Source organism: Aythya fuligula, chromosome 2 (genome assembly GCF_009819795.1).
Source record: "Aythya fuligula isolate bAytFul2 chromosome 2, bAytFul2.pri, whole genome shotgun sequence".
Lineage (NCBI taxonomy): Eukaryota > Metazoa > Chordata > Aves > Anseriformes > Anatidae > Aythya > Aythya fuligula.
Genome location: NC_045560.1, coordinates 38981404 through 39007778, shown reverse-complemented (window position 1 = coordinate 39007778; position 26375 = coordinate 38981404). Strand labels below are relative to the sequence as shown.

Sequence of the window (26375 nt, the reverse complement as noted above, 5' to 3'; positions counted from 1 at the left end):
CAGTAGTTAAAAGCAGATTATCAGGATATGTAATTTGGGCATTAAAATAAATAAATAAATAAAAATAAAAAGAGAGAACCTGGAGAAACATCTCTAAGTGTTTCTGAAATAAATGTAAAAAGCTTAAGTAACATTAAATGCAATAGGGAAAAAAAAGAAGTGATGAGAGGTTCTTTAATTTTGATACAGGCATACTCAAGGAAAAAAAAAAAAAGAATAAGTAATCAAGAGTAACAAACGTAGATAGCAATGAGGAAAGCATTCTTTTTCAATCAAAGCATGGTTCATTTAATCACAGTCAGTGTATTTGTGCCAAGCAGATGAATGACTAATGGTTAAAAGACCTTACCAGTATTGTTGGAAACCACTTTGCATTGCTGGTTGGGCAAATGCAAAACAGGGTTTAGCTATACATGAAGCAAAGCTTGTAGGAAAAGGAATTACTTTTGGTTAGACTAGTTGGTGCTGATATGAAAAACAAACAAATAACAACAAAAAAAAAAAATGGAAGCTGAGTTCAATTAGATAATTCCATCCAACACTTGGAGAGAGCTGCTTGCAAGGGTCCTGATAAGGCTGTTAGCCACTGTTGAGCAGGTATGCCTAATTATTGCCCATAAAACTGTGAGAGGCCTGTAGGAAATAGATGAGGGATTAATTGCACAATATCAGAAAACCAGTATTTCTATTATGTGATTTTCAATATTTGATACATTTCTCCCCCAAGCCTATGACAGTTTTTGTTTAATTTTGGGAGGTTTGCTTGGGGGCTGGAAGGACAGGTCAATAAGTATTTGGTAGACTAAGCAAGCAGAAAGAAAGGAGAAAAACATTGTAAAGAGAAGCTAAAATTGTATTGTTCTGACCTTGTGTGACCCCATGAACTCAAAAAGAGGGCCTAAGGCATTTAGCCTGCTAATAACTTCTCACGCTAACTCCTAAAGAAATTATGAGTCTTTTGTCTCAAAAGGGGGAACTTCTTTCCTGACAGGAAATGCGAACACAACTCTATTGGTATCTATTGATGAAATAAGAGAGGAAGGTGAGCAAAGTTTATTTACATTAATATAAAAACTACATAGATGAGGTGGGAGAAACAAAAAATATAAAATCTTCCAAGATGTAGGAAAGGCTATGTGTGTGCATCATGGACTATGGTTTGACATAATCTATGAGAATTTTTCCAGTTTGAAATCAGCTTGCCACACTACATCTAAACAGTAATGAATAAAATCAAGTAGGCAAGAATGGCTGTTTTTAAAAAGTGCAGGAGGTATGAAATGCTCATTTCTCAGATACAAGAACACCAATTATTTCACTGTTAATAAGCTGCAGCTTAGCTGATTTATTTTTCTCCTATAATAGAGTGAGTTTAATCAAAGTTCAGCAGTCCATGTTCAATGAACTTAAGCGTATAATCAGCCAGTGCAGTCTATGCAAAATGACACAGCTGAGGAAAATGCTCCTCTGATCAGGTGGATCAGGAGAAGTGATATATCCCCGTACCTGGCTTCAAGCCTGATGCTCCCTAGCGAAGGCTGCTATCCGGGTCAGGCTGCTAGCCTAGGGCAGACTTTGTGCTACGTTTAATGGCCTCTCCCCACATAAATCTCATGTTATGGTGGTTTCCATCTTATCGATGCTCTTTTTGAACAGTTCCTTTCATAAAACAAGTCTTTGAGAAGAGGTTTTCCTCAGCAGCCCTTACGGTACTTTCATTTCGAGCTGTGGTGTCCGGGATGGGGACCATGACCCAGAAAGCCTGGGAAGGGCTCACCTCAACAGCGAGCGCAAAATACGTGCAAGAGACAGTTTCTTTAAGTAAAACGCACAGCTCTAACGCTAGCTTTCCCCCCTGGCTTGGCTGTTTATTAAACACCTCGCGTTCCGCCCCCGTTGAAGCCCAACCCCACGGGGCAGCGCCACCGCCCGCCGCCCGCCGCCTCAGCGCCGAGCGCCCCCCAGCGGCCACAGCGGGCGCGAGCCACCACAGCGCCAACGGCCGCAACGGCTGCGCGAGCCGCGGGAGCCGCGGGAGGGAGGGGGCGGAGCTTCGAGCGGCCTCGTCGGCCAATGGGAGAGCGCGGCGCTGCAGTTTGAACGCCGAGGACGCGGCGTTAACGGTCGGGTCGCGCGCGGGGCTGCTCCCGTCACCCAGCGGGCGGGCGGCGGCGGCGGCTGGCGCCGGGCTCAGGCAAGTGGGGCGCGGCCTCCGCTGGAGGGAATGGGGGGAGCGTGTGGGGTCCCTGCCCGGCACCTCTGTGGGGGGAGGCGGCCCCTCGGCCCCCGTCCCGTCCCCCTGGGGCCGGTTCTGAGGCGCTGAGGCTCCCCGCAGCCGGCCTCAGAGCGGGCATCGTGCGGCTCCCAGGCCGGAGGGGCGTCGTGGCGGTGGGCACGCAGCCCAAAGCGGGTGGCAAAGGGGCACTTCTGGGTGCCCTTCGCAACTGTGGGGCTCTTATGTGTCCGTGCTGATTAAAAACGCCTCAAGTTTTACTCGTATTTCTCTGTTCCTTTTCTGTTGGCGTTGGGGAGCGCTGCGGAGCACTAGCTTAATGAGCGAGCTCGTTGCCCTTTATGTTTTTAAAGGTAGAAGATGGCTGAACGCTTGAAAAAGCCCTTCAAAGACAGCCTGAGCGACATAAAAGAACGAATGAAAGAGAAGAGAAATCAGAAATGGATAAGGTTGGGTAAAACTAGCCAGATCACGACTATAAAGTGCAAAAGACCAAGTAAGATGCTTGAATATCCTAATTCATAGTTTTTCTCTTTTATTTATTTATTTTTTTTAACCAAGTTGAAATACACACTGTTCCCTTGTAGCCAACAGCTCTGTGCAAATGAAGAGCATCCAAGCAAACAACAAAGCTCTGGCTCAGGCTTTGCAAGAGGAAAAGCTCAAACTGAGGGATGCCCAAACTACCATTCTTCATTTAAGGAAAGAGTATCAAGATCTGAAGTTTCGAATGTTTGCCTTGCAAAGAAATCTTTACTTCAAGCAAGCACAAGAACTTGTTGAGGTATTTTTAATAGTATTTTATAATTCTGTGAAGCTGACCATTAGAATTTGCACCAGATATTCCAATGATATCTTTAAGAACTTAAGTGTTTCATAAAAATTAACTTTTTTTTTAATCAAAGCTGAAGATACCTAGTAGAAGTGTCTTCTGATACAGTTATCTATAGTTATTCATAATATTGGTGAGAGTATATTACGTTGGTAGTTAATACCTAAATTTAACAGCAACGATGTTGTGGGCTTTTTTTTTGTTGTTGTTCATTAGACTAAACTGTCAGCCTTGAGTGAGATAATCTCAAAAGTTTCTAAGAACTTACTGGAGTCAGTTGATCTCCTTGGCCCAGCAAAGGACTTCTGTGCCATAGGTGGTGTAGTAAGTACCTCTTGCTCTCTATTTGTATGATTGGGGTAGTTGTTACTGTTTTGATGGAGCTGAGCATGTGAGATTTCACCGCATTTTGTGTTAGCCAGCCACAAAACAAATAAAAGCAGCAAAGGGTCTCTCTGGCCCTTCTGTGTGTAACTGGTCTATTGTCTAAGATGTGGGTATGGGTCAAGCTTGTTTCAGCTGTTTAGTTACAGTAAGACTTATTTTCTTGACAGAACCAGAGAGTGCTTTCTTCAGTGCTTGAAAATAATTCCAGTGTCATAAGAAAAATAAGTTCTGTGTAAGTATCTTTTGCAGATATGTATTTATATTTGAAAATCCTGTTACAGTAAACTTATTACACAAATACAGTATAATAGAAGTAGTTCATATTGTTATAAAGTATATTGCTATTCAGTAAATACCACCTTTGGTATTTTCTTTAGAGAGCTTCCACAGTGTGCTGACGGAGATGATCAAGTACTTCCAAGTAGAATGATGGCTGATAGTGAAACAAATGAGCCGGCTCATTCTGTGACAGATACTCGTCAGTTACCTGACAATGCCATTTCTTCAGTCAAAATAACTCTAGACAAAGGTAATTAGATGAAAGCATCTGATGTTATTTTATTCAGAAAAAGGGGAAAATTGTGTAAACGTAAGTTTAAAGCAGAATTACTGCTTTTGAAGTAATTGTGAAATCATTTTCGTTTGTTGTAAAGCTTAGGTATTAATATTGGCAATTGGCAAATCTTTTGAATGAAGACTCCTAACAATAGGGGAGCAATTTGAAAATGTAATGCAATCTAATTTCATTTATCTACCAAATTGTTAATCGGGGTAAATTAATCTTGAGTCATGCGTTATTTAAGAAATTAACAACTGTTAACAGATTAAAACATTTAAAATAAATGACCTGGGGATAACCTCTCCAAACAAAACAGTTTAAAGGAAAATCCTGGTGTAGTGTAGTATAACTGCTTTCTGTCTGGAGGCTGTAGTAAACATCACTTATCAAATCTCTGGAGAAAATTCTAAGATGGTCTTAATTTTTGGCACATTTAGAACTTGGAAAAATTCTACAAATTATTATTACTCGTTATTAATATGGTTTCCCTTTCAATTACAAGGGCAAACATCTGATTTTGATGTGGACAACATAGTGTCAGAGCTGGAAAGTGATTCTTCAAATGGAGATGGATTTAGTACCATGTTAACAAAAAATGTGTCCACCAGGCGTCGCTGTTCAAAGATGAGAAATCAAGATGAACTTCGCATGGGTGTCTTGGGCTGCTTGGAAGCACTTGATTCAACAAGAATGCCTTCTAAACAGGATGAAATTGGACTTGAAAGTCTGTATACATGTACTGTAGAAAACATAAATTCAGATATTTCTCACGTAAATGAGGTAGATTCTGAGCTGGTGTTAAGGCAGTTGGATTCTGAAACTGCAAAAGTCAATTCAGACAACGGTGCTGATCTTAAGCAACATAAATATAAAAGCAGAGAAGCCTCTCAACTAGTAAGAGAGAAGCATCAGAAGGTAAAAGTGGAAGGGACTAAAAATACTTCCAGACCAAGACAAAAGAAAAGACAGGGTAAAGAGAATTCCAAAGTAAAACTGGATTTCTTGGGTGGCTCCAATGATGCTTATGACTTCAATTTTGAAGAGAGTGTCCATGTTACACCTTTTCGACAAAATAAGGTCAATGACACAGATGATGTTGTGGATAACAAAGAAAATTCATCTGAAACTAATACCATCAAGTCAAGTGATAGTGAAGAAGATTTAGATGATAGCCTTTATGTACCTTATAAAAAATCCAAAAAAAGGAAAAGCTCAATGGACAAGACAGATATGTCACCAGTCCCTGTAAGGCCAAGGTCTAAAAGATGTTTGGTACAGCGTGATCAGAAACTCTACAATGAAAAAGAGACTGAAAGCAATAAATCAAGTGACAAGTCTGTTAGTAAGTATGGAAAGTGTTCTGTAATTATTTCATTTATATAAATCATTGTGGTGTCTTTTTTTTTTTTTTGGTAGGGGGGTAGGCTTTCTTCATTTTTCTTTTTGCAACATTATGCTGTTTCTATGTATTAAAAAATTTGTTTGGTTCATTCTACCTTTTTTTTCCTCACAACTGAAGCAGGAATTAAAGATTTATTTTAAGAAACTGCTCAACAATTAGCCAATACTGTATTTCAGATGTGTTTCAAGATGTATTGAAGCTGGGGGAGGAAGCAAGATCAAAAGTATAATTTGAAAGAAATGAAAAGGATGGAGATAATAATTATAGCTGAGAGTTGCTTCATATCTAGTACATTCATTGACATTCCCTTTTAGGACATGTTTGTCTGAGTTGTCTTGAGCAACTATTGATATAGTATGCCTCACTTTTTTTTTTTTTTTTTTTTTTTCCAGAGCAATCTTCTGAGCTGTCTCGTGCTCATCTCTGTGATGTTACCAATACTGCTTCATCGCTCCCTAGCACTGGGAGTGCACCTATTATCCCTGAAGGTGAAAGACCACCATCTCCAAAACACAAGCGTAGCTGTACTCTTATTAGGAGCTATAAAGAACCAAGTATTTCAGGGTAGGTGTCTTACTTTCTAGTATGATATCAAGTTTATGATCAAATGAGGGGTTTGAAAGAATTACTTAAATATTGGAAGTAAGTTCTTATTAAAACGTTAAAAGAGAAGTCCTGATTAGTAATAGTGAAATAGTTTGTGTGACATTGAAACATTGAATTTACTACTTAGAAGATAATGTTTTTAATAAAGGAGGGAAGTTATGTGCTTTTTTTTTTTTTTTTTTTACAGGAAACTTAGAAGAGGAGATCCATTTACAGATGTGTATTTCCTGAATTCTCCAATTTTCAAGCAGAAAAAAGATTCTAGAAGATGCTCTATTAGGAAGAGATCTCTATCAAAATACAATGAGAAATTTGTTGGTTGTTGAGATTTCTTGTCATGCTCACAGAATTATGAACAAAGGAAGTCTTTCATCCAAGAAACTATTATACTATGCAATTATGCCTAGTTATCTAGTGAGAGTATAGAACAAAGTGTTTTTTGGTTTTAATCCAATAACTTTGTTTTTAATGACATACGAGACATGACATTAAATGGAATCACCTCAGTTACCCCAGGTAAACTCTTTGGGGAGGAAACATTCCTACATCCTAAATTTATGATTTTATCAGAAACATGACGAAAAAGATGGGTGAGTGAAATTTTATGACTTATAGGCTTCATCTGACTGGCTGGCACAGGTGAACTTCAGGCACTGAAGATCTAACTTTTTTTTTTAATAAGCGCGTTTGTACAGATCTTATTTATGTAATGGTTGTAGTTTCATATTGAAGCTCATAATAAATGCATTTCTATTGGAAAGTCAGAATTGGCTGTTCTTGCAGGGTTTCCATAGTTGGTAGTAGAGTCAGCTTGGGCATGCTGTGAGCCAAGGTACTACTCATCTTACACAGTATAAGCGTGATTAGAAGCAAGATTGTCAGTTGTAATCTGATTATGTAGCTAGGACTCTCAAAAGTATCAATTAGGGTTGGCTGGCATAGCTATGAGCATAAACTTAACTTGCTTTGCTCCTATCTAGTTAACTTATCTGTGAATGGTGTAAAGATTGCTCAGTTGTGGGGACTGAGGAAGTAAACTGCAAACAGTTCTTGACCTCTTTGCTGTTAGGGGCTTCATAATTCTGGACTTAATGTGCAAGTGCCTTTACAAGAGGAATACCTGCCACATCTGATACCACTTAGTACAAAACAGTTGGCAGTGAGCTAGAAAAAACACTATTAGAAACCCTCCAATAAGATTTCAAGGTTGCATAGCACTTAAACTGACACTTTGTATTTCACTTCAGAAACAGAAGTGTTAATGGATGCATAGAAAGAGGAAAACTGCATTCACAATAAATGGGGAAGTACAGAAACAGAGGTTGCTCATTTGTTTTGCAAGACTGCCTGTCTCACCTGTCCTACTTCAATAAGTGTAAGAGCTCTTTTCTATAATAAAAACGTAATGGTTTACTGGTAACTTTAGGTGACTGGTACAGTAGTTCTAAAAAAAAAAAAAAAAAGCTGCATCTACTTCCACTTTGAGAACATCCAGTAATAAACAGCCTTTGGAGGCTAGAATTAAAATTTAACCTCCTACTGATACTCTAAAATTCTAGTTCTTGGCATTACCATTGACATTCTGAAATTGCCATTATCGAAACTTAAGCAGAATAATAATGTCAGGTGTTGTTTGTTTTTTTGTTTTATTTTTTAGCAAATGTCTGCAACAGCTGTTTATCAGGCATTAAAAAAGTGATAGGCTGAACAGCCCAAAGCAAACACATTTATTTTTGGGTAAGTTTGAGGAATCACAACTGTAGGAAGGATTCTGAGTCTAGCTCCAATCTGTTAACTAATACTCCTGGAAGTCCCTAAGAAAAAGATTATGCCTTTTTTGAATGCTACTTTCTGCCCTCTGGACCGTACACTTTTTGACATGGCACAGGACTAAATCTTACTGGATAGAAAAAAAATCATTTTCTAATTGTTTGTCAAATTGTAGACAGGTGCAGGTTTTAATTACAATATGCAAAATTATACCCTCTGATTAAACTAATGATCTCAGTAGGTAAGTACAAGTTCAAAACAGACTGTTTGCTTTTGTGTGTACTGTATGTTGGTAATAAAAGGCTCTAGTGGATAAAAACTAAGCAAAGGGCATTCAGACTTTGGGGGAAAAAAGTTTTTGAACAGATAAATCCCTGAATTGCTTGAGTTGTTAAGGAGACTGGAAAAACAGCACTGTAGCTCAATTAACATGAAGATGGGACTGCTTGCAATGTTTGGAATCTTCACAGCTTTCCCTACTTTGCCAGCTCAGTGTGGTACACCATAGTCAGTTAAATGCTCCCAATGAACTTATGGAATAATTTCAACGGTGCGTGGAAAATGCATTGATTGCAGTCTTACAGCTTGGTTGTGCTCCATTGTGAAATTATTTGAGTGTATAATGGAAGAACTAATGGGGAAAAAAAAAAAGAGACCAAAATAAGGTAGGGTTTTGTACATATATAATTTAAAACTATTCTGTACCAATACAATATATTAATTTTACAAATGTAAAATTCATCAGCTGTTAAAGCATTTGCAAAACCACATATCCTACTGTAACTTTATTGCACAGTATCTATGAAAATATTAATTCTTAAATTAGAAAACATGTTTCAATATAGAAGAGACAATCTGATTGAAAGACAATAAGAAAATCTACTCTGAAAATAACAAAATTTCACAGGATACCAAGCTTAACAGGTGCATCTGTAGGCCCAATCTACAAAAAAAGGATCATAGCATCTGGTACTGGCTATTAAAAAAGGAATAAACTCACTGTACCTTAGTTATAGATCCAAATGTAGGTCAGACTAATCTCATGTGAAACACTTGAAGTTCTAGTGTTAATATTTTTGAATACCTTATATACCACATTTACTACTTCCAGGTAGTTTCCGACATCTACTCACTGTATTGATTTATGACTTAACATTGCACAGGCCTTTTGCAGGAATAAATTCCTTGATGCAGCATAGGATGTTCTGTTTTTCAGCCTTATAACTATTGAGTTTTACCAGTGTATCATCTGTAAATATAAAACACCAAGAATGAGAATTGAATTTGTTTTTCACAAAAACAGTTATAGGTTATAGTTACAAACTCTAATTAGAAAACGTCAAGTGACAACTTTTTGGCCTATACTGATGATCTTCATTAGGAAGTTAGGTGTACCTCTTAAAATGTAGTGTAAGCAGCAAAATATATATATTACATATATATATATATATAATGTGCCCAATTTGAAGATATGCTAACGTGAATTGTAAAATGTTAATATGCTCCTGGGTCTAAATAATCACAGTTAATAAGTATTTACAATAAAGCTTGGTAGAAAATCCAGTTTACCACAGAAGCAAGTATATAGGATAGAAGCTGTCATATGTTGACTTTTGTGTACAATAGTCTTATCTCTGTTGAATAACCTACAGAATTTCTCAGTGAAGAGTAGTAAATGGGGTGGATCATGAAGTGCATCAAAATCTAAATCTTATTAAACCAATTAAAATCAAATCTAGTATAATTAAATTGGAGTCTCTGAAGTTATTTTGCGTACTTATGTCCTGCATAAGCCAAGTCATTATGACATTACATATCTAGCCAGATATTTTTACTTTTTTAAATAGTGGTTATGAGATTACAATTTGCAGGTTATATATTTATCAAAAAAGAAAAAAAAAGAAATAGAAAAACTTGCATCTATCAAAGGTTATTTTTTTCAGAACTGGCTGCTTTTATCTCACAGCTTCTCAACCAGCTGAGTATTTTATTTTAAAAAATAATATATTATAAAAAGACTCTATAATGAAAAGAGTGTTTCAGATGCTCCCTCCCCTCCCCCCACTGTTGTTCTTTCTGACTGTTTTCTTTTTACTGGAAAAAAAAAATAAAACTTTTCAAATAGGTACTGCATTAGGTAGGCTATAACATTAATTGCCTGGAATTTTCTTCATATTTCCAAACGTGCAATTTCCCATACTTTGGGTTTTTTTTCTGAGGCTGTGGCTGGTAAACATATGAACATATGATAATGGGAACACAAAAAAAATCAAAAATTAAATACATTAAAAAGCATTTTAATAAAATAATTTTTGTAACTTCAGTATAGTACATGTTTGCAAAACTGAAAGGGTTTTTAAAAGTGCTAATTATTGAACAGAAGTTTTTTGAAACGTTATAGTCCCACAACTGACATATAATGGTTTCCTCTGCCCATGATGTAGGCACACTGATTAGTTGTAAAAAAAAAAAAAAAAAAAAAAAAAAAACAGTGTCACTTGTCAATTAATCCAGCTTCTTTAATTTTTGTATAGAAGAATTTCTCCAGTATATTGGCACATTTGTAGTATTCACTCTCGGGGGGGTTGTACTCTCTGCAATTTGTAAAGACTCGCTGCAAGTCTGCCATGAATAATTTCTTAGACACGTAGTACCTATTCTTGAGTCGCTCACTCATTGTTTTGAGATCTGTACAGGAAAAAAATAGATTAACAATGTTTGATTCAAATACTCTTGTATGCAATATCCCTTTATATTGATTTGTCATTTGACATAAAATGGCAAAGCCATGGTTTAGAATTTCTAATTGCTTTAATGCTTTAGTCACTGGTTTAGCTTCAAAAACATCAGTTGGGCCCCTGGAACTAAGTAATATTTTACTGTAAAAATGATTTTGTGTAGAGCTCATTTTTCCTTCTTTAAAAGATGAAAAGACTCATTCTCTTCTGTTCTCATATTTGTCTTGAGTTTCCTGTGGGTATCAGGTGTCCCTAACTCTCCTCTAACTGCTTTGTGAGGCAAAGCTGCTGTGAACTCTGCTGGAGGAGGCCTGAAGAATATATGAGCTAAGAATTTAGACATCACAAAACATGTGTTAACTTAAAACTCTTATTTCTGTGTGAACATAGGAGAGAACAGACATCTGTCTGTACTACAAGCAGTACAGAAACAGCTGAAACAGAGAATTTCTGCCAACGAGTACTGCTAAGAAGCAGAGACTAAAGACCTCCAGTGCAAAGGACCTTACAACTTACTACAGTTACAAAAGCGGTCTATTGAGTTATTGTGACATCCTGTTTATTTCCCGTGAGGTGTGGTTTTGTTTTTTTTAAAAAGAGATTTCACTTTGGTAAAATAGAGAAAACCCTGTCATACTGACAAAAGAGCTTGCTGGATGCTCTCCAATACCTCTGACAAAAGAGTTTTTATAAAAAAGTTTGCTGAATGCTTTCAGATAGCTCTTTAAATGATATGTAACTTGCCACTTACTAGTGATGCAAAAGCAAGGGTTTTTTTTTTTTTTGCAAAAGCAAGGGTTTAATCAGCTGCCATTAAGTCTGAAATGTAGGTGCCTACATCTAAACTGTATGCCCATAGTCTTGAACCAAAAAGGCTGGTCAGTCCACCCTAAAGCAGACATTGCCTGGCTGATCAGTTACACCACTCTCCTCTACAGTAAAAGTATGGCTCCTCCTCTTAAATCAATCATACAATTTTGGTATTGCAGATGTGCAGATGGACAAGTAAAAACAAACAAACAAAAAAAAAAAACAAAAAACAGTACTTATTGAAAATAAGCAGTCAAAAGAACACTTAAATACAGTGTGTTTTTTGTTTGTTTGTTTTTGTATTTGAAATTATGTCTGTGATTTTTACATAATATCTGTATGCTGGCAGTGAGAGCAAAAAGAAAGCAGAAGTTGATCATCAATCAAAATGCAGGTTGTGCTGGGTTCCTTTGCTGGAAAAGAAACAAAGGAAAACTAAACCCAAAGACCTCAACTTAATTCTAAAATGAGACCTGCTTCCCCCACAGCCAATGTAATAAATTTGAGCCAGAATAGGATAGATAGCATTCCTACTTCAAATTTATCAACCCAGGCAGCATTTTTTTTGTATTTTTTCCAGTGGTTACTGAAAGATACATTCAGATTAAATTGCCATCTAGATCTAGTCTCTGCTCAGGAAAGCAGAGAAAGAAAACTCTGCCAAGGGATGGTAATCAACATTTTTTTTCTTCATTGCTAGAAAATACTTTTGTGTCAGGGATACAGGAAGCCAACTGCTATTTTATGAAGTACATAAATTGGCATATGCAGGGTAGGAGTCTATACAAAGCAACGTGAACACTCCTTCACAAAATAGGTTGACAGAAGTCAGCAATGAACTTGTGTTTCCTTCTTTAATAACATTTAAAGCAATCAGAAAGATGGAGGTATTTTATAAACAATGCAGGTGCACCAGGATTCAGTTTTAAATCTGCTGCAATACCAATTAAAACAAGTATCTGTTCAGAACAGCACTGAATTGTTATAGAAATTACATGACAGACATCAAAAGCAAAGAAAAACGCTATCAGCATTTGTGTACCTCCCTTAGCAAGTAACCTTGCATAAAAAAATAGCTGTATGAAAAAAAAAAGAAAAAAAAAACAATACAGACAACTTTGGCATATCTAAAATACAAAGATAAAAGTTACAAGAAATGATTCGTATAATCTGTTGAATAAAATATTCTTCCTAAAGTTAAATTGAAGCAAGACCTTTGTTAAGGGTTAAATAGAAAATCCTGGTACTTTTGAAAAGGTCTCCTTTATGTGATTTAGAAAGTTTTAATCTATTTTTCAAAGCAATTCAAACACTCACATGTTCCTGAAAGTTTGCCAAGAGACTTTTTAACATACCAGTAGTTAATGCAATCACCGGTTACCACACATATTCATACAACTCATAAACCAGCTAAATACCAGAGGGTTTGAGCTGACCACATCATTTAAGAGCTCACTTCCTAGGGTATACTGAGATTTCACATGTATACACCAAGAACGCTTCACAAAGGTCACTAGTCATAAATTTTCAAACGACAGCATTGTACTCTTCCACTTCAGAGCTGCAAGCTACCCAGCTGCAAGTAATATATCTTTTAACATAAAACAATGAGACTACAATTTGACTGCTATGTCTCTAGTTATAAAGATTTTTAAACTCTATACTTAAAAAATGTTAATGCAATTACCCATGGGAAACCTTATAACTTCATAATATCCAGGAGCTTCTGTTCTCTTCACGGGTTCCATGAAGGGCCAAGCGCTTTGATGGCTCTTTGGTAAAGAAAAAAGTAAGGTATCTAATATGGAAACTCTATATTAGAAATCATTTTAAAATCTTTACAGAAGATAAACCAGAACACTCACCTTCACTTGTTGCAGGATAGTTTTTAATGTGCTGTAAAGTTGGTCAGGATCCTTGGGCTCTTTACTTGAAAGAAAATATTAATACAAAAAGATTAGCTTGAACCCCTCATCTTCATTCCTGTGAAATACATCTTAACTAAAAGCAATTCCATAACTCAAGCATTTCATGGAAAAAAAAAAATGAAATAAACAAAACACTTAAGAACACATCCATGGCAGACTGAATATCTATTTTCCAACAGATGGAAGGAAATTTCATATGACTTTGTTTAACAACTTTTCTCAAAAGAATCTCAAGTCCGCTTCACCATTTTTCACTGTTCAGCACTTACCCTCTTTCTTTTCCACTTGGTTTCCAGCCAGTCTCTCCTGTATACCAACAGCATGAGAGATTACATGAGAACTACAGTAGGCCAAAACACTAACTGAGTTATAGCAGCTCTAAAAATACAAGCCATTTCAGCATTGACAAAGTAAAATGGGTTTGTTTTCATAAAAGCTATTCCTAATAAAAAACACTACAATCTAGCTTACAGCCCCATTCAATTTCCTGCATGACCCTCCCTCCAGACTGCAGAAAAGTTTCTAAAATATTATTATATGAAACACCCATTTTTAAAAGTAATTCAACATGTATTGTACCACAACCTCTATAAAGAATAAAGATGGCAAAGTTATTCTGTTATTCTATTTGATTCCCTAGGGACACAGAATAAACTGCAGAAAAACACAGCTGAGGGGAAAAAAAAAAAAAAAAAAGAAAAAAAAAGATACTTAGATGTTCTAATTCTGTTTTGTCCTGTTCTACGTCCATGTTTAGCACATCCTTGTACAGGAGTGCTGCACATCAGTGGTGACAGAGGGAAATTGATGACTATATTGTGATACAAATCAAAGAGGGATCTGATGTAAATAAAATTCAACACATGTACATAAAGAATCATCACCCTGGGATGCCTAGAGGAGTACTGAAGACAGTACTTGTGATGGAAATGCAACAATCTTCATAAGTATCAAATTAACAGACTAAAAAACAACTACATATTAATCAAAAATAAATGAATGACTATATTAGTATTTCTATTTTTAACCTTTCTTGGATTGTTCTGCTTCTGTTCTACATTAAAAGAGGTTGATACATACTTATTCCAGGAATGCTTTCTATAGGAATCTGTCGTACTCCATCTTTGAAGCAAGAAAGGCCAGGATAAACTTTTCGAATCTGAGCTTGTTTCCTTTCTATGAGCTTTTTAATGATCTGTAATAAAGCAGCAGAGAAAACACAAAGGAGTTGATTTGTTCAGAAGCAACTCAGAGGATTAAAACAAAACTCTTATGGAAAACATTCGCATCCCAAACTTATGGTCCCTTATAAATACCAAGCTGGTAACAGGGGCAAACCACCTGGCCAAACACCAATTCTGTAGGTGAGGTTAGCAAGTCTCCCTAGGTAGGCACAGATCAGGAAGAAAAGGAGTCATGGCTTGCTGTACTGATCACAAGCTGCAGGTGCCAGCAGATGTAGGGAAGGAAATTTCCTGAAAGCAATTCGGGGAACTGGCTTTAATTGCAACAGCTGATACTTTTGGACTGCTTCTGCACCTCCTGGTCAGAAGTTTCAAGGTACATACTAAATGCACATATTTCAATAAATATATGCTCATATTGTGAAGTTTTAGAAATACCTGTTGGTTTCAAAGCCTCCATATAACTGTAGGAGCTGTTTAGATATCGGTCAGAGATGCTCTTACTGAAGATTTTATCTTTAGAAAGTCAAAACTGATGCCACTCTTTGTAACCAATATTCTACTCTAGTTGTAAATGACAGAAAAGGCTTCCCCAGTCCTGAGGTAAACTCTGTTCGGCTCTGCAATCTCTTTACCTCAATTTTAAGCAATTTGAGGTGGTGCTTTTGATATACAATAAGACATCTACCTAAGTTTTGTGTATCCTGAATACGTCATTTTCAATATTGCTTACTTTAAAACTGGGTAAACAAATGCAAAATTGTCTAGACCACCATAGAGTCTAAGAGAATTCTTTCTTTGAAAATAGTAAAGATGGATGTATTTTTTATTGTTAAGCACCTTTACCTGTATACACATAGTATATTCTCTCAAAGAAGATGAAAAGAAAAAATCAGACTTTCAATAGAAGTACCAGATTAAGGGCCTACAGTATACAGCAGCACCATGGCCACATTCTAGCATAACACAAAAATACCTTCAAACTAGTTGTGAAATGCATCTTAAACTCATTTTATAATTTAAGAACTCCTGGCTCTTCCTGATTAAAATGAGCTGTTCAGTCAGTAACATTAATTATTTAAAAGTCAGCAGGTCACAAAGCTTTGTGTAAAGGGATTTTTCATATTTTTCAGAACGAATGTAAATTAGCTACAAATCAGACAGGGCAGACTTACCAATGGCAGCCATAGCAGCCATAGGCATATACTCTAATTCTTTAAATAAAAGCTTAGAACCCATTAAAAGTTTGATTTTTAAAATAGACATGACTAATAAAGTCCAATGTCCAGTACTGGCCAATACCAGCAACCAAACAAATCAATCTATAATCCAGATTGGGAACATTAAAAACTTTACGTATGTCCACAAACCATCTTCATTGCTTTTGATATGACCAGAAAGGCGAACATTGAGAAAACTGCAGACTATGAGGGCTATTTCTAAGTTTCCTTGGAACAGAAAGAATAATAAAGCCTCATCTGTATTTTGAGTATCAAACAAGCAATTCTAAAATACAATTCACAGGACTGTATATTTATTCTCAGAGAAGATACAATGGCAGTAATAGACCACTGTATAATAACAGCTTGCTTTCTGATAATGGTAGACATGGGATGTCCAGAGGTTCAAGGCACTTCATCTCCAAGGAGAATGTCTCCAACTGATTGGGACAACATGGAATGCACACCAAATAAGAGAGTGAAGAATGTGTTGTAACTTCAAAACTAACTTTTGGAAGCTACATGCTTCCACTGCCACTAGGTGTGCCTCAGACAAGCCACTTTAGAAGACTAATAGTCCACTACATGCCCACCCCAACAGCATCCTATCCCTGAAGGGAAGGTGATAGATCTGTAAGATGACTGGGATCTGAAGAGTAACCCAACCAAGCAGAAATGAGAGGTAAAAATTGGCTAAAATCATGATCTGTGCTATATGGGCTTTAGTTTTAAAGCCTTCCTAATAAGTGGAGTTTAAAAAAAAACACTTGTAAACTAAAATCATTGAACATCCTGAGTTGAAAGGGACACATCAAGATCATCAAGTCCAACTCCTGGCTCAACACAGGACAACCTTAACATTAAACCATATTTCTAAGAGCACTGTCCAAACACTGTTTGAACTCTGGCAAGCTCAGTGCCATGATCACTTCCCTAGAAAGCCTGTTCCAATGCCTGACCACCTTCTCAATGAAGGATCTTGTCCTAATATCCAGTGTGAACTTCCACAGATACAGCTTCATGCCATTCCATTGGGTCCTAGCCCTCAGATACTTTTTTTGTGCTAGCATGGGTTGAGTAGTTCTACTGGACCATGACTAAAATTAGCATTTTAACAGGAAAGAAAAAAAAAATATGAATTTTAATAACCTTTGAAAGAATAAAGTTAAACTTGTAATTTCAAATTTCTTTAAATATCCAAGAAGGTATCTAAATAGGAAGGTATCTAAACACAACTGGAAATGTATTAATTATTTTGCTAGAAAAAACTGTGTTATTATATGAAAAATTATGATAGAATAACTAAAAGACAGCCCACATTAGCTGTGATTCAGAGGGTCAGTGGACAGGAAGAAGTCAACAATATCAGAAAGCTGCAAAACAAATTAAGTCTCAGAAAAAATCTGTTATCTGAAACTAATAAAATTAGCTATTAAATACTACTCAAAATATCATTACTTTTCAACATTTCTTACCCCAAGCTAGTAAGGTAGAATTTAATTCCTAAACTACAAAATTATGGCACTGAGACTTGATTAAAAGTATTTCTCAAATTTAAAATATGCACTCCAATATTTAAAGCACCTAAGAGAAGAACAGAGAAAACTTGATGCTAGCTAAACTGTTTCTAAACAATAGTTCTAAACATCTAAACAGATTATTATGTTCAGTGTTTCATTTCAGCCTTTACCTCCTTTTGCTTTTTAATAATAACAGAAAATTCTGTGTAGGGGATCCTTGGATTTAGTTCACATCCCATTAATGTGGCACCTTCATAATCCTTGATGTAGCCAACATATTTTGCTTTTGGTACTTTAATATCTTTGGAGAAACCCTAAAGAAGAAATAAACTTAAGTTATTATTATGCCATTTTCTTTTTTTTTTCTTTCTTTCTTTTTTTTTTTTTTAATTAGAAAGCTATGATGATTTAGAACTAAATTCATCATAACGTTAAAATAAAATACAGATAATACAATGGAAAGAGTTACAGATCAAGGCTCACAGTGCTGCAAACACCTTCTTATGGAAGTTACTTTATACAAGAACAGTTAATTGCTTATATATATACACATATATATAAGAAGAAGAGGGAGGTATGGGAGACGGAGGAAAAGTTTTTTACTGCAGACACATTTTCAAAAGTTTGGCATTTTAATATTAAAGTATGACAGTCCTGTAAGTCATTAAGCAAGAAAAGTCAGTGTTGAAGTCAATGAAACCTTTGTCCAAAGATTACAGTAACTTCAGAGTGTCAGACAAAAATATAAAAAAGTATATAATGTATATATATATACATTTCACTTCCACTATTTCAAATGGAAAAAAACAATATATCCTATTAAAAATTCCAAAGTTACATTATAGTCTTCATACAATTCTAAGTTGAAAGGATAAGAAACTGACAAGTATTAATCAAGACACTAAAATACAGGGTAAGACTCTCACTTTTATTCTTCTGTTGCAGTGATACCTATGAAACCTTCATTCGTAATAATAATAACAATAATGATAATATAACAATAATGATAATAATATAACAATCATAATAATAAACAGGAACACAAACAGGATTTCTGCCTCATCATTTATAATCAGAGGCTTCAGACTTACTCAGAGACTATGTAACTTCAAATTTCTGAAGGTACATTTCAGAAGTGAAAAGGAGTCTGTCTGCACAGGTATGATAATAGAATTACAAACTCAACCTTTAATTTATGTTGAATGTGTAAAGAATGAATTGTACCAGTTTTGTGAATAAAATCATAGAATTGCTCAGACTGGAAGGGACTTGTGGAGGTCATCTAGCCCCGCTCCTGGTCAGAGCAGGTCTCATCAGATTTGCTTGCTCAGGTCTGTGTTCAGTTTTGAAAACTTCCCAAGAATGGAAGTTCCACAACCTCTCTAGGCAGCATTTTCCATTTCACCATCCTCATGGTATAAAAGGTAAGGATAAAAATCCTTATTTCTAGTTGGAATTTCCCACGATCCATCTTGTGTCTGTTGCCTCTAGTCCTATTGCTGTAAGATTTTCTCTCTGAGAAAAATCTTACTCCAACTTTGCTTTATCCTCTGACTAGATAGTTGATGCTTAGTTATCTATCAAAACTATTTGACAGATTAGACATCACAATCTTTCTTGCACATCATAAACATCTTGAACATCATGCTTCATTTCAGCAGAAGCAGCTATGAGCATGAGTTCAGGTAAATCCTAGTTTGTTGAGAGTATGTATGGTCCTTCTTTATACTTCTAGAATCAGTGAAGAAAGTGAATGAAGTCCAGAAGCAGCTAATCTGTATCTGACTGTTTTTAAGACTTGACAAATGGTAGGCTACATTATGTAGTGATATAATACTCTTATATTCAGATGATTCCTTCAAAATAAAGTGCATTAAATACCAATATCATTATAAAAAATGAACACAAAGTACATTTTACAGATTTAAAATATACATTTAAAACCACACAATGCATTTTTAATCAACTACTTTACTATATCTATTTGTTCAGTTCAATCACTGATAGATGTTGACTTCTTGTGCCAAGTAATTTCTTAGACCTACTTACTTGTTTTTTGAAGTAGCCAATAGCATATTCATCTGCATATGTGAGGAAGTTGAGGATGTTATGTTTGATGTGGTACTCCTTCAGATGGTTCATTAAGTGAGTTCCATAACCCTATGTGAAACATATGAGCAAAAAGCCATTATGAAGCCTTTGAAGACTGCACATATTAGAAAGCGTGGACCAAGAGTTATTACAGACTGGTTTTCAAAATGCAGTACTTCCTCTAGATCCTGTTTTAAAGATTTCATCATAAGTAACATGGTAAGCTATACTCAAGATCAAACTGTTTTCAGCCTTGTAAACGTATCTTTGTGACCCAACAAGGAACAAAATATCACAGCTTCTACTGCCTGATTCACTTTTAATATAAGAGAGACCAAAACCTAGACGCTCTCTAGGGGTAAAGTGTGCATCTAAAGCAATACGTTGTCCTGGGAGGTACAACTCAAGGTGCATAATTTTTTCCTTAGTTAGTTATCATCTACTAATAGACGTATTTCACCAATAACAAGACTGTGTATGTTGTAATAACAAGGCATTCTTTCTTTGCCACATCACTTCAAATTTGCAAAGCAGTGGGACTGTCAGAATGGCTCCTTTTAGGGGAACCCATTCTGACATGAGGCCTCTATTTTTCTGAGTTCTGTGCACCTGCAGAAAAAGCTTCTGCCTCAAAGATTTCATCATCTGATTGGATCATAGGGTATAAAATGAAATTGTGAAAAAGTTATTACCATAATAAGCAGCAGAAAATTACTGAGTCCCCAATCAAATAAATAGCTATGCCTTCTGACTGTACACAAGAATAACTTCCGTTTTCATTCAACCCAAAGTAAACAAAAGGTTCCTTTTATTCACAGTTCCAAGTAAGCTATAGTCTTGCCCTTCTGTTGTGTGTTAAGAAATGTAAAACAGACAGGAAAATGCATAAAAATGTGTTGTTCTTGCATATATTCAAATTTTAACATCATGGAGAACGACTGGATATTTATACAAATATACATGGAATGTTTTGGTGTACTCCGTTCTTGAAGAAATTTTTATTTCTGTATGTAAAACAGGAAAAATAAATTAGAAAATACATGCTTCCAAATAATAATTTAATAGCCTCAAACATGGAAACCGCCAGATAAAAGCAAGTTAGTTAAATGCTGAAGATCAGTACAAAAATTTCATAATGACATGTTCTTGAAAAGCTTAACTCTTGGTACAAAATTAGTGCGTTAATCCAGGTAGTGTCTGGAAGGTGTGGTATTCAGACCTCATATTCAAAATGAAGCCTTGTGTGTGTAAAAATAAGTTCTTCTGAATTTGAGGAAGTTCTTACAGTCATATGCTCATTTGTTAAAGTGGCAGACATCATGCATCAAATACAAAGAGGTGTTTTGATGACTGACGACATGTTAAATGGCATAGCATTTCTTAGAACTCAGAAGTGCTCAAAACAATGAAGAGGCTTTCTAATTGCAAATTTGAGAACTCAAAGAGGACGAAGTCTGAATGAAAAAAATTAATGAAAAATGTTTTCCTTAAATGCAAGTACCTGAACCATCCAAGCATTTCACTTCCCTTCTCATCAACAGTATGAAAGGAACAGTGTATGAGACTGACATTTTATTTACACCTGAGCCATTGCAATTTATTTCAATAATTCTAAGACAGCTAAGCTCTAACAGCAAACGTCATATTTTTACCTCTAAGAAATTCCAGCAATTACAATGACAATTAACTCAAATATTTTCAGCTGATCTATTATTTCCACAGCCTTCCCAGGATTTATTCATTCTCACAAATGCTTGCCAAAAATCTAAGAATTCTAAAGGGAAACTAAGTCAGGTACAGTAAAATTTAAAACAATTTTATAACATAATATCAGACTTTCTCAAAACCAATTTGACTTTTAATGATCACATATAAAGCAAAACTTTATCTGTATTTCTTGCTCCAGACTCAAAATAAATTGAGTTTATTTTTCCCAAGAGTTTGCAGTGACACCCATGGATGAACACTTTTATTTGTTTTGTTGTTCTTTCCTGTTTTCTGCTGGCGGGGGTTGTCTTGCTCAGGAAGGAATGTAGGAAGGCCAATTCAGAAGTAATCAACTGAACTTCACAAACGATGAGGCACCCAAAAGGTAACAGAAGAAATTGTGCATTATGTGTGCATCTGCAACCTAGTCAGGCGCTCTGAGGATTCAGAATATAATGGAACAAAAAATCTGATAAGTTAGCCCTTGAGAATCAAAATATAGCTTTGGCAGCTTAACTTGTGTAGCATGTTTAGTTGTTTAAATTTAATGAAAATACCTTTTACAAATTATTTAAGCATTGAATAAACACACCTAAAGCAAGATCTGTTATTGTTCATATTTGCTAAAACACTTCAAATATTTTTATGACAGGTGACTGCTATGTACATGGGAATGTTCCTTTCTAACACTAGGGTTGTATAAAATCATATATAACCCAAGAACTAAAAGTTGTCACAGGCTTGCACAGTTTCCACCTTTTCAAGTGCTACAAACTCTAAATTAATCCACATCTCAGCTGTAACAGTTTCAACTGAAAAACATGTAGCTACAGCACCATCTAAAGGCAAAATCCTCAATTAGATACTTACAGTAGATCTACCTGTAGCCCTAGGGAAAGGGAGTTTAATCTCTTATATATTTATAGTGTTCTACATTCTTTCAACGTAACAGCAAATGCTCAGCTCTGAGAATATTTTGTAAAATTGACTCAAAAAAGGGCCTACAGAATAGTGTGGTTTTATTTTGAGATGCATAACTATACCTAATTTCTTTGATATATCACATTTTCATTGAAGTTGTGTAACACAACAAAGTGACTGAACATAAATTACAACCACATACAAACCATACTTATTTCAGCCAACCATAAGTGTTATTCTACACTGAGAGACAATTGCTGAAGACAAAGGAGTGAATAATTTTTCTCCCATTCTTGGACTAACGCTATTTCTGTTTTGAGGAAGATTTTATTTGTATTATTTCTTAGCAAATAATCCTACTATTATTGTAATGATTCTAAATCTGCATGTTGGTTTAGGTTTTCCATAGTATATTCAAAATCACTATATCTTTCAAATCCTACTTCTGTTTGGTAGCTCAGTATATCCAATGTGACTAGCAAAATTCAGAGAATATGCAGTGGTGAATGGAACTCAAATGTATTTAATAAACTGTAGTGGAGAGTTATTATTACCTTAACTTGTTCATTGGAAGTCACAGCACAGAAAACGATCTCTGTAAATCCTTGGGAGGGGAACATTCGGAAGCAGATACCACCAATAACACGACCATCTTTTATTAATGCAAGGGTCTTGTGTTTCCTGAGTAGACAAAAATAACAGTCTCTTTAATTCATGTACATAGTACATCATGTGCCATTACACTCCTTTTTTTTCAGACACTTGATTCACTTCTTTCCATGATGATACTGTAATTGTATATGCCACCTTTAGGTTAGCTGTTTGTATCTAAAAAAGAATTTCTATTTTAATATCACACTTTGAATTTACCATAAAATTCATCATTCATGTAGCAAGGTCCCCTAGCCTTGCCAAGTACTGCTAGGTACTAGGATAATGCCAATAAATATGAGTTGCATTGCTTTCATTGACTCTATTCCTGACAGTTGTGCCATTGAGCTGTTCTCAGGATGATTTTTAGCCTGACTAAATTAGAAATTAATGGAGTTACAGGACAGTAAGTCCTTTCTAAGGGATTCTTATTTCCTTGCATGAAGTCTGTATAGCCAAGCTATCAGTTTCTAACACAGCTAATCAAGCAAGAAATTATATTTCATTTTTCTAATCACCCATTCCTAGTGGAATCAAGACCAGAATAAATATCCATTTCTGTTGCACTTACACTTACTACCAGGAAAGATACAACGTGCAATCTGAACTCTTATGTCAAGGGTCAAGAATTTTAGTGTCATCTTTAAGGTCTGGAAAGATTTACATGGCACCTGTTATCTAGCTTATTCAAGACACAGTACACAGTATCATATAAATTATATAATCAATACAGCAAATTTAGAGAAGACATCTTGGGGGGGGGGGGGATGTTGGCAGCAAAAAACAGTAGTCTAAAAAGTAGTTATATTTTCAACATTATGCCACTGTTGAAGTAGATTTTATACACTGTAGACATTCTTTTTGTACTTATTTAGTGCTTTTTATCTGTGGAATGAAAGCAGCAATATAGTGGCTTGTGCTTTTAATTTAGTTTCTTCCTGTTTTAATTTTTATGTAGTAAGATTCAGTAAGGATGGCCACTTTAGAAATAAGAACAAAGGCAATAGTAAGTACACTAACAACTGATAATAAAATATAATTATTATAATATATAATAGTATAATAGTATGTAACAAAATATATAATAAGTAATAAATAAGAAGATACAGTAATAAATGCAGTAATTAAGTAATTAGAAGTAACTAATAAATAATAGGTAATAAATAATAAGCACATTAAATTGGGAAGAGAACTGCTGGACTCCACTACCTCCTACCTGATGCAGGTTTGTGTGTACCCACTACTTAGTGTAGGTCTCCAACATGTGTCCCTGAACATCTTGGAAGATAATGGGTTTCCAAGGTGTCCAGGCTATGTGCTTTGCTTCCTTTGGGTCAACTGTTCAGCAAAGGCACATATGGATATTGCTAAAGCAAGAAAATGCCCTCTTTCTCAAGCACAGACTGCTCTCCAGACATATCTGTACTGAAGAGCACTTTAATTGCCAGTAGTTCATCTCAGCCTACGGGAAGAGTCTTTCCCAATAAAAGAGATAGAGAAACATGGGGGAAGGTCATGGCTCAACAACACTACTTCACAATTTGTCTTGATATTTAGTTATTGGGAAACCTGTCGTCTTCGACCAGTTGCCTCTGCTCAAGATCCCGGTGCTAATAAGATTCCTAAACTAAGATCCCAGTGCTGTCTCTGCCTCACAGCTGAGCAACACTTACCCCAACATAGGAGAGGGGAAAAGATTGGTGCTGGCCCTCACAAGGACTATGCTGTTTCTGTCTGAAGAGCCCAGAAGGCCCTTCTGTGCTTGGAGACTGAAGTCCTGGCCAACAGTCCCCAGCACTAGGCTTCAAGGACTGCATGGAGCCTGCAGCAGCAGTTTGTTGGCATTGAGAGAGTAATGCAGAGGGAAATGCTATCAAGCCTAAAAGTAGAAAAAATGGTTCCAGAAATGTTTTCATAACTGCTGCAGCTACAATATTGGGCACAGAGAGAGCATCTGATATCACTGGTGGCTGGCTCTACCACCAACCAGGCTGGGCAGCTGGCTGAGATCAGCTCAGGCAGAGCTCCTCTTGAGGTGTCTGCCGACATACAACAATGAGCCTACAGGCATGCTCCGGTGCAAAGTGCTGCAGTCAGCACAGCAGGCACCTTAGCTATTGTTGGACATGGATAACTCACACTCAGAAATCTTGAGAAAACAAACTGGCTGGGAGTAAGTAGTCGTAGGCTCTCCAAGAAACACAATAGTGAAAAAGTGGATACTTGTGAAGAGAAGATGAAGTAAACAGCAGGGCAAGAAAGATCCTCAGTGTGTTGAGCAAAAAGAAGAGGATTGATACCTGACAGTCCTGAGACTACAAACGGTTAAAATCAATAGCAAAAGGATGTTGTAAACAGAAGAAAGAAAAAAAAAAACAAAAAAAAACCACGAGGCAAATCTTCCCATTCCTGCTTGAGCACAATTCATCAGGACACTGGGGTGGGTGAAGGACCACGTGCAACCTGTGGATACTGCTACAGCCAATGCATCTCTTTTCAAGTGCCTGTGGTGTAGAGCTGTACCCAAAGCAAGACGGGAAGCTTGCACTAATAAATAGAAAAGCAAACCACTTTTGTGAGAAGTGATTCTAATCTTTCTCCCATGTTGACATAAATGATGTTTTTCATAAATCCCTTAAATTCTTCTCATTGAAAAGCCTTCAATCTCTCTGTCATTTGGTTCACAATCTCGAAAGACAGAGGATGGAGAGTCTGGCAAATTAGTATGGACTCAGAAACCACTAATGAACACCATAATTATTTTCTGACTTTCAGTTCTAATGTTCATAAGCACAACATATGTAGGAGTCCACTTTCCATGACACACCGCTTGTCATTAATACAGCCACCAAAATGGTATTTAGGGATCAACTAGACTGGCCATTTATGGTGGCTTGAAGAGGTGGGAAAAATGTAATAGGGCAAGAGATCCACATCACCTAGACTGGCCTGTTCCTACATTGCTGCCTGCAACAAACACTGTGCTCTCTCCATCTCAACCACAAAACTCCTCTCCAGTGCTACTCACGGATCAAAGACCAAGCGCGTGATGTACTCCTTCGGCATTCGAGGCAGCTGATGGGAAAATACATTCTGCAAACCAACCAGCCACATCATGATCTTCTTGTTTGGCTTCTGGTTCAGGGAGTTCCCAACCACGTGGAACTCTATCACTCCCCTGCGCTCCTCCAGTCTCGCTGCCTCATCCCGGGCCGAATGTGCTGAGAGGAAGTTGGTCTATACGACATGAAAGAGGAACACAATCACATTTTGTAGATTTCACATCCTCTCGTGGACTAGCCTTAAGGAACAAACAAAGCCCCTCTTTTCCCAAGCCATCTTTTTACAAAAATAGAGCTGCCAACGAGTACTTTTTCTTTTCCTTTTTTTTTAGCAGCAGAAGTAACACCACCAAATAAGTGTGATATAAAGTCTTCACTACAGTATACAAAGGCTTATTTAAGCTTCTTTTCAAGATTATGTAGCAAAAGTGATGGTTATATCTCAACAAGTTCCAAAACTTGATGGGTGAGAGAACTCATCTAGTTGAAGCCTATGCTACTATGTCTTCACATTTTCTTTAGCCTAGTTAGCTTGGACAGAAGTAGTAATGGACTTGCCTACACATATTGCAAATCACAGATTTTAACAGCAGTGCAGGCACAGTATTACCTTTTCATTTTAGCAGAGCTTTCCACTACCTACACCACTGTCATAAGAACAACAACAACAAAAAGGAACATTTTCATTCCTACTGATCTTGTTGTAACATATTTGGCAATTACATATGTATATTTGCATGGAGATTAGATTCAT

At 36.3% G+C, this 26375-nt stretch overlaps 2 protein-coding genes across 2 annotated transcripts in view; one reads left to right on the top strand and one right to left on the bottom strand.

Moving 5' to 3' along the window:
• Positions 1 to 2517: 2517 nt before the first annotated feature.
• SGO1 (shugoshin 1) lies at positions 2518 to 6780 on the top strand. The gene is made up of 8 exons (XM_032183337.1): positions 2518 to 2729; positions 2821 to 3017; positions 3282 to 3389; positions 3620 to 3684; positions 3830 to 3981; positions 4514 to 5353; positions 5806 to 5977; positions 6207 to 6780. The coding sequence occupies exons 1-8, from the start codon at positions 2594 to 2596 to the stop codon at positions 6343 to 6345; spliced, it is 1809 nt and encodes a 602-aa protein (XP_032039228.1). The 5' UTR covers positions 2518 to 2593; the 3' UTR covers positions 6346 to 6780.
• A 3503-nt stretch (positions 6781 to 10283) lies between these two features.
• Positions 10284 to 26375, bottom strand: part of KAT2B (lysine acetyltransferase 2B) — a gene marked incomplete at its 5' end in the record, with an annotated part of 42602 nt that continues 26510 nt past the window's right edge. Inside the window, 9 exons of the mRNA XM_032180682.1 lie at positions 10284 to 10477; positions 13025 to 13109; positions 13203 to 13266; positions 13535 to 13571; positions 14346 to 14460; positions 17360 to 17503; positions 19239 to 19349; positions 22463 to 22589; positions 25588 to 25796. Of these exons, the coding sequence (XP_032036573.1) occupies positions 10284 to 10477; positions 13025 to 13109; positions 13203 to 13266; positions 13535 to 13571; positions 14346 to 14460; positions 17360 to 17503; positions 19239 to 19349; positions 22463 to 22589; positions 25588 to 25796 (1086 nt within the window). The remainder of the gene's footprint in view (positions 10478 to 13024; positions 13110 to 13202; positions 13267 to 13534; positions 13572 to 14345; positions 14461 to 17359; positions 17504 to 19238; positions 19350 to 22462; positions 22590 to 25587; positions 25797 to 26375) is intronic.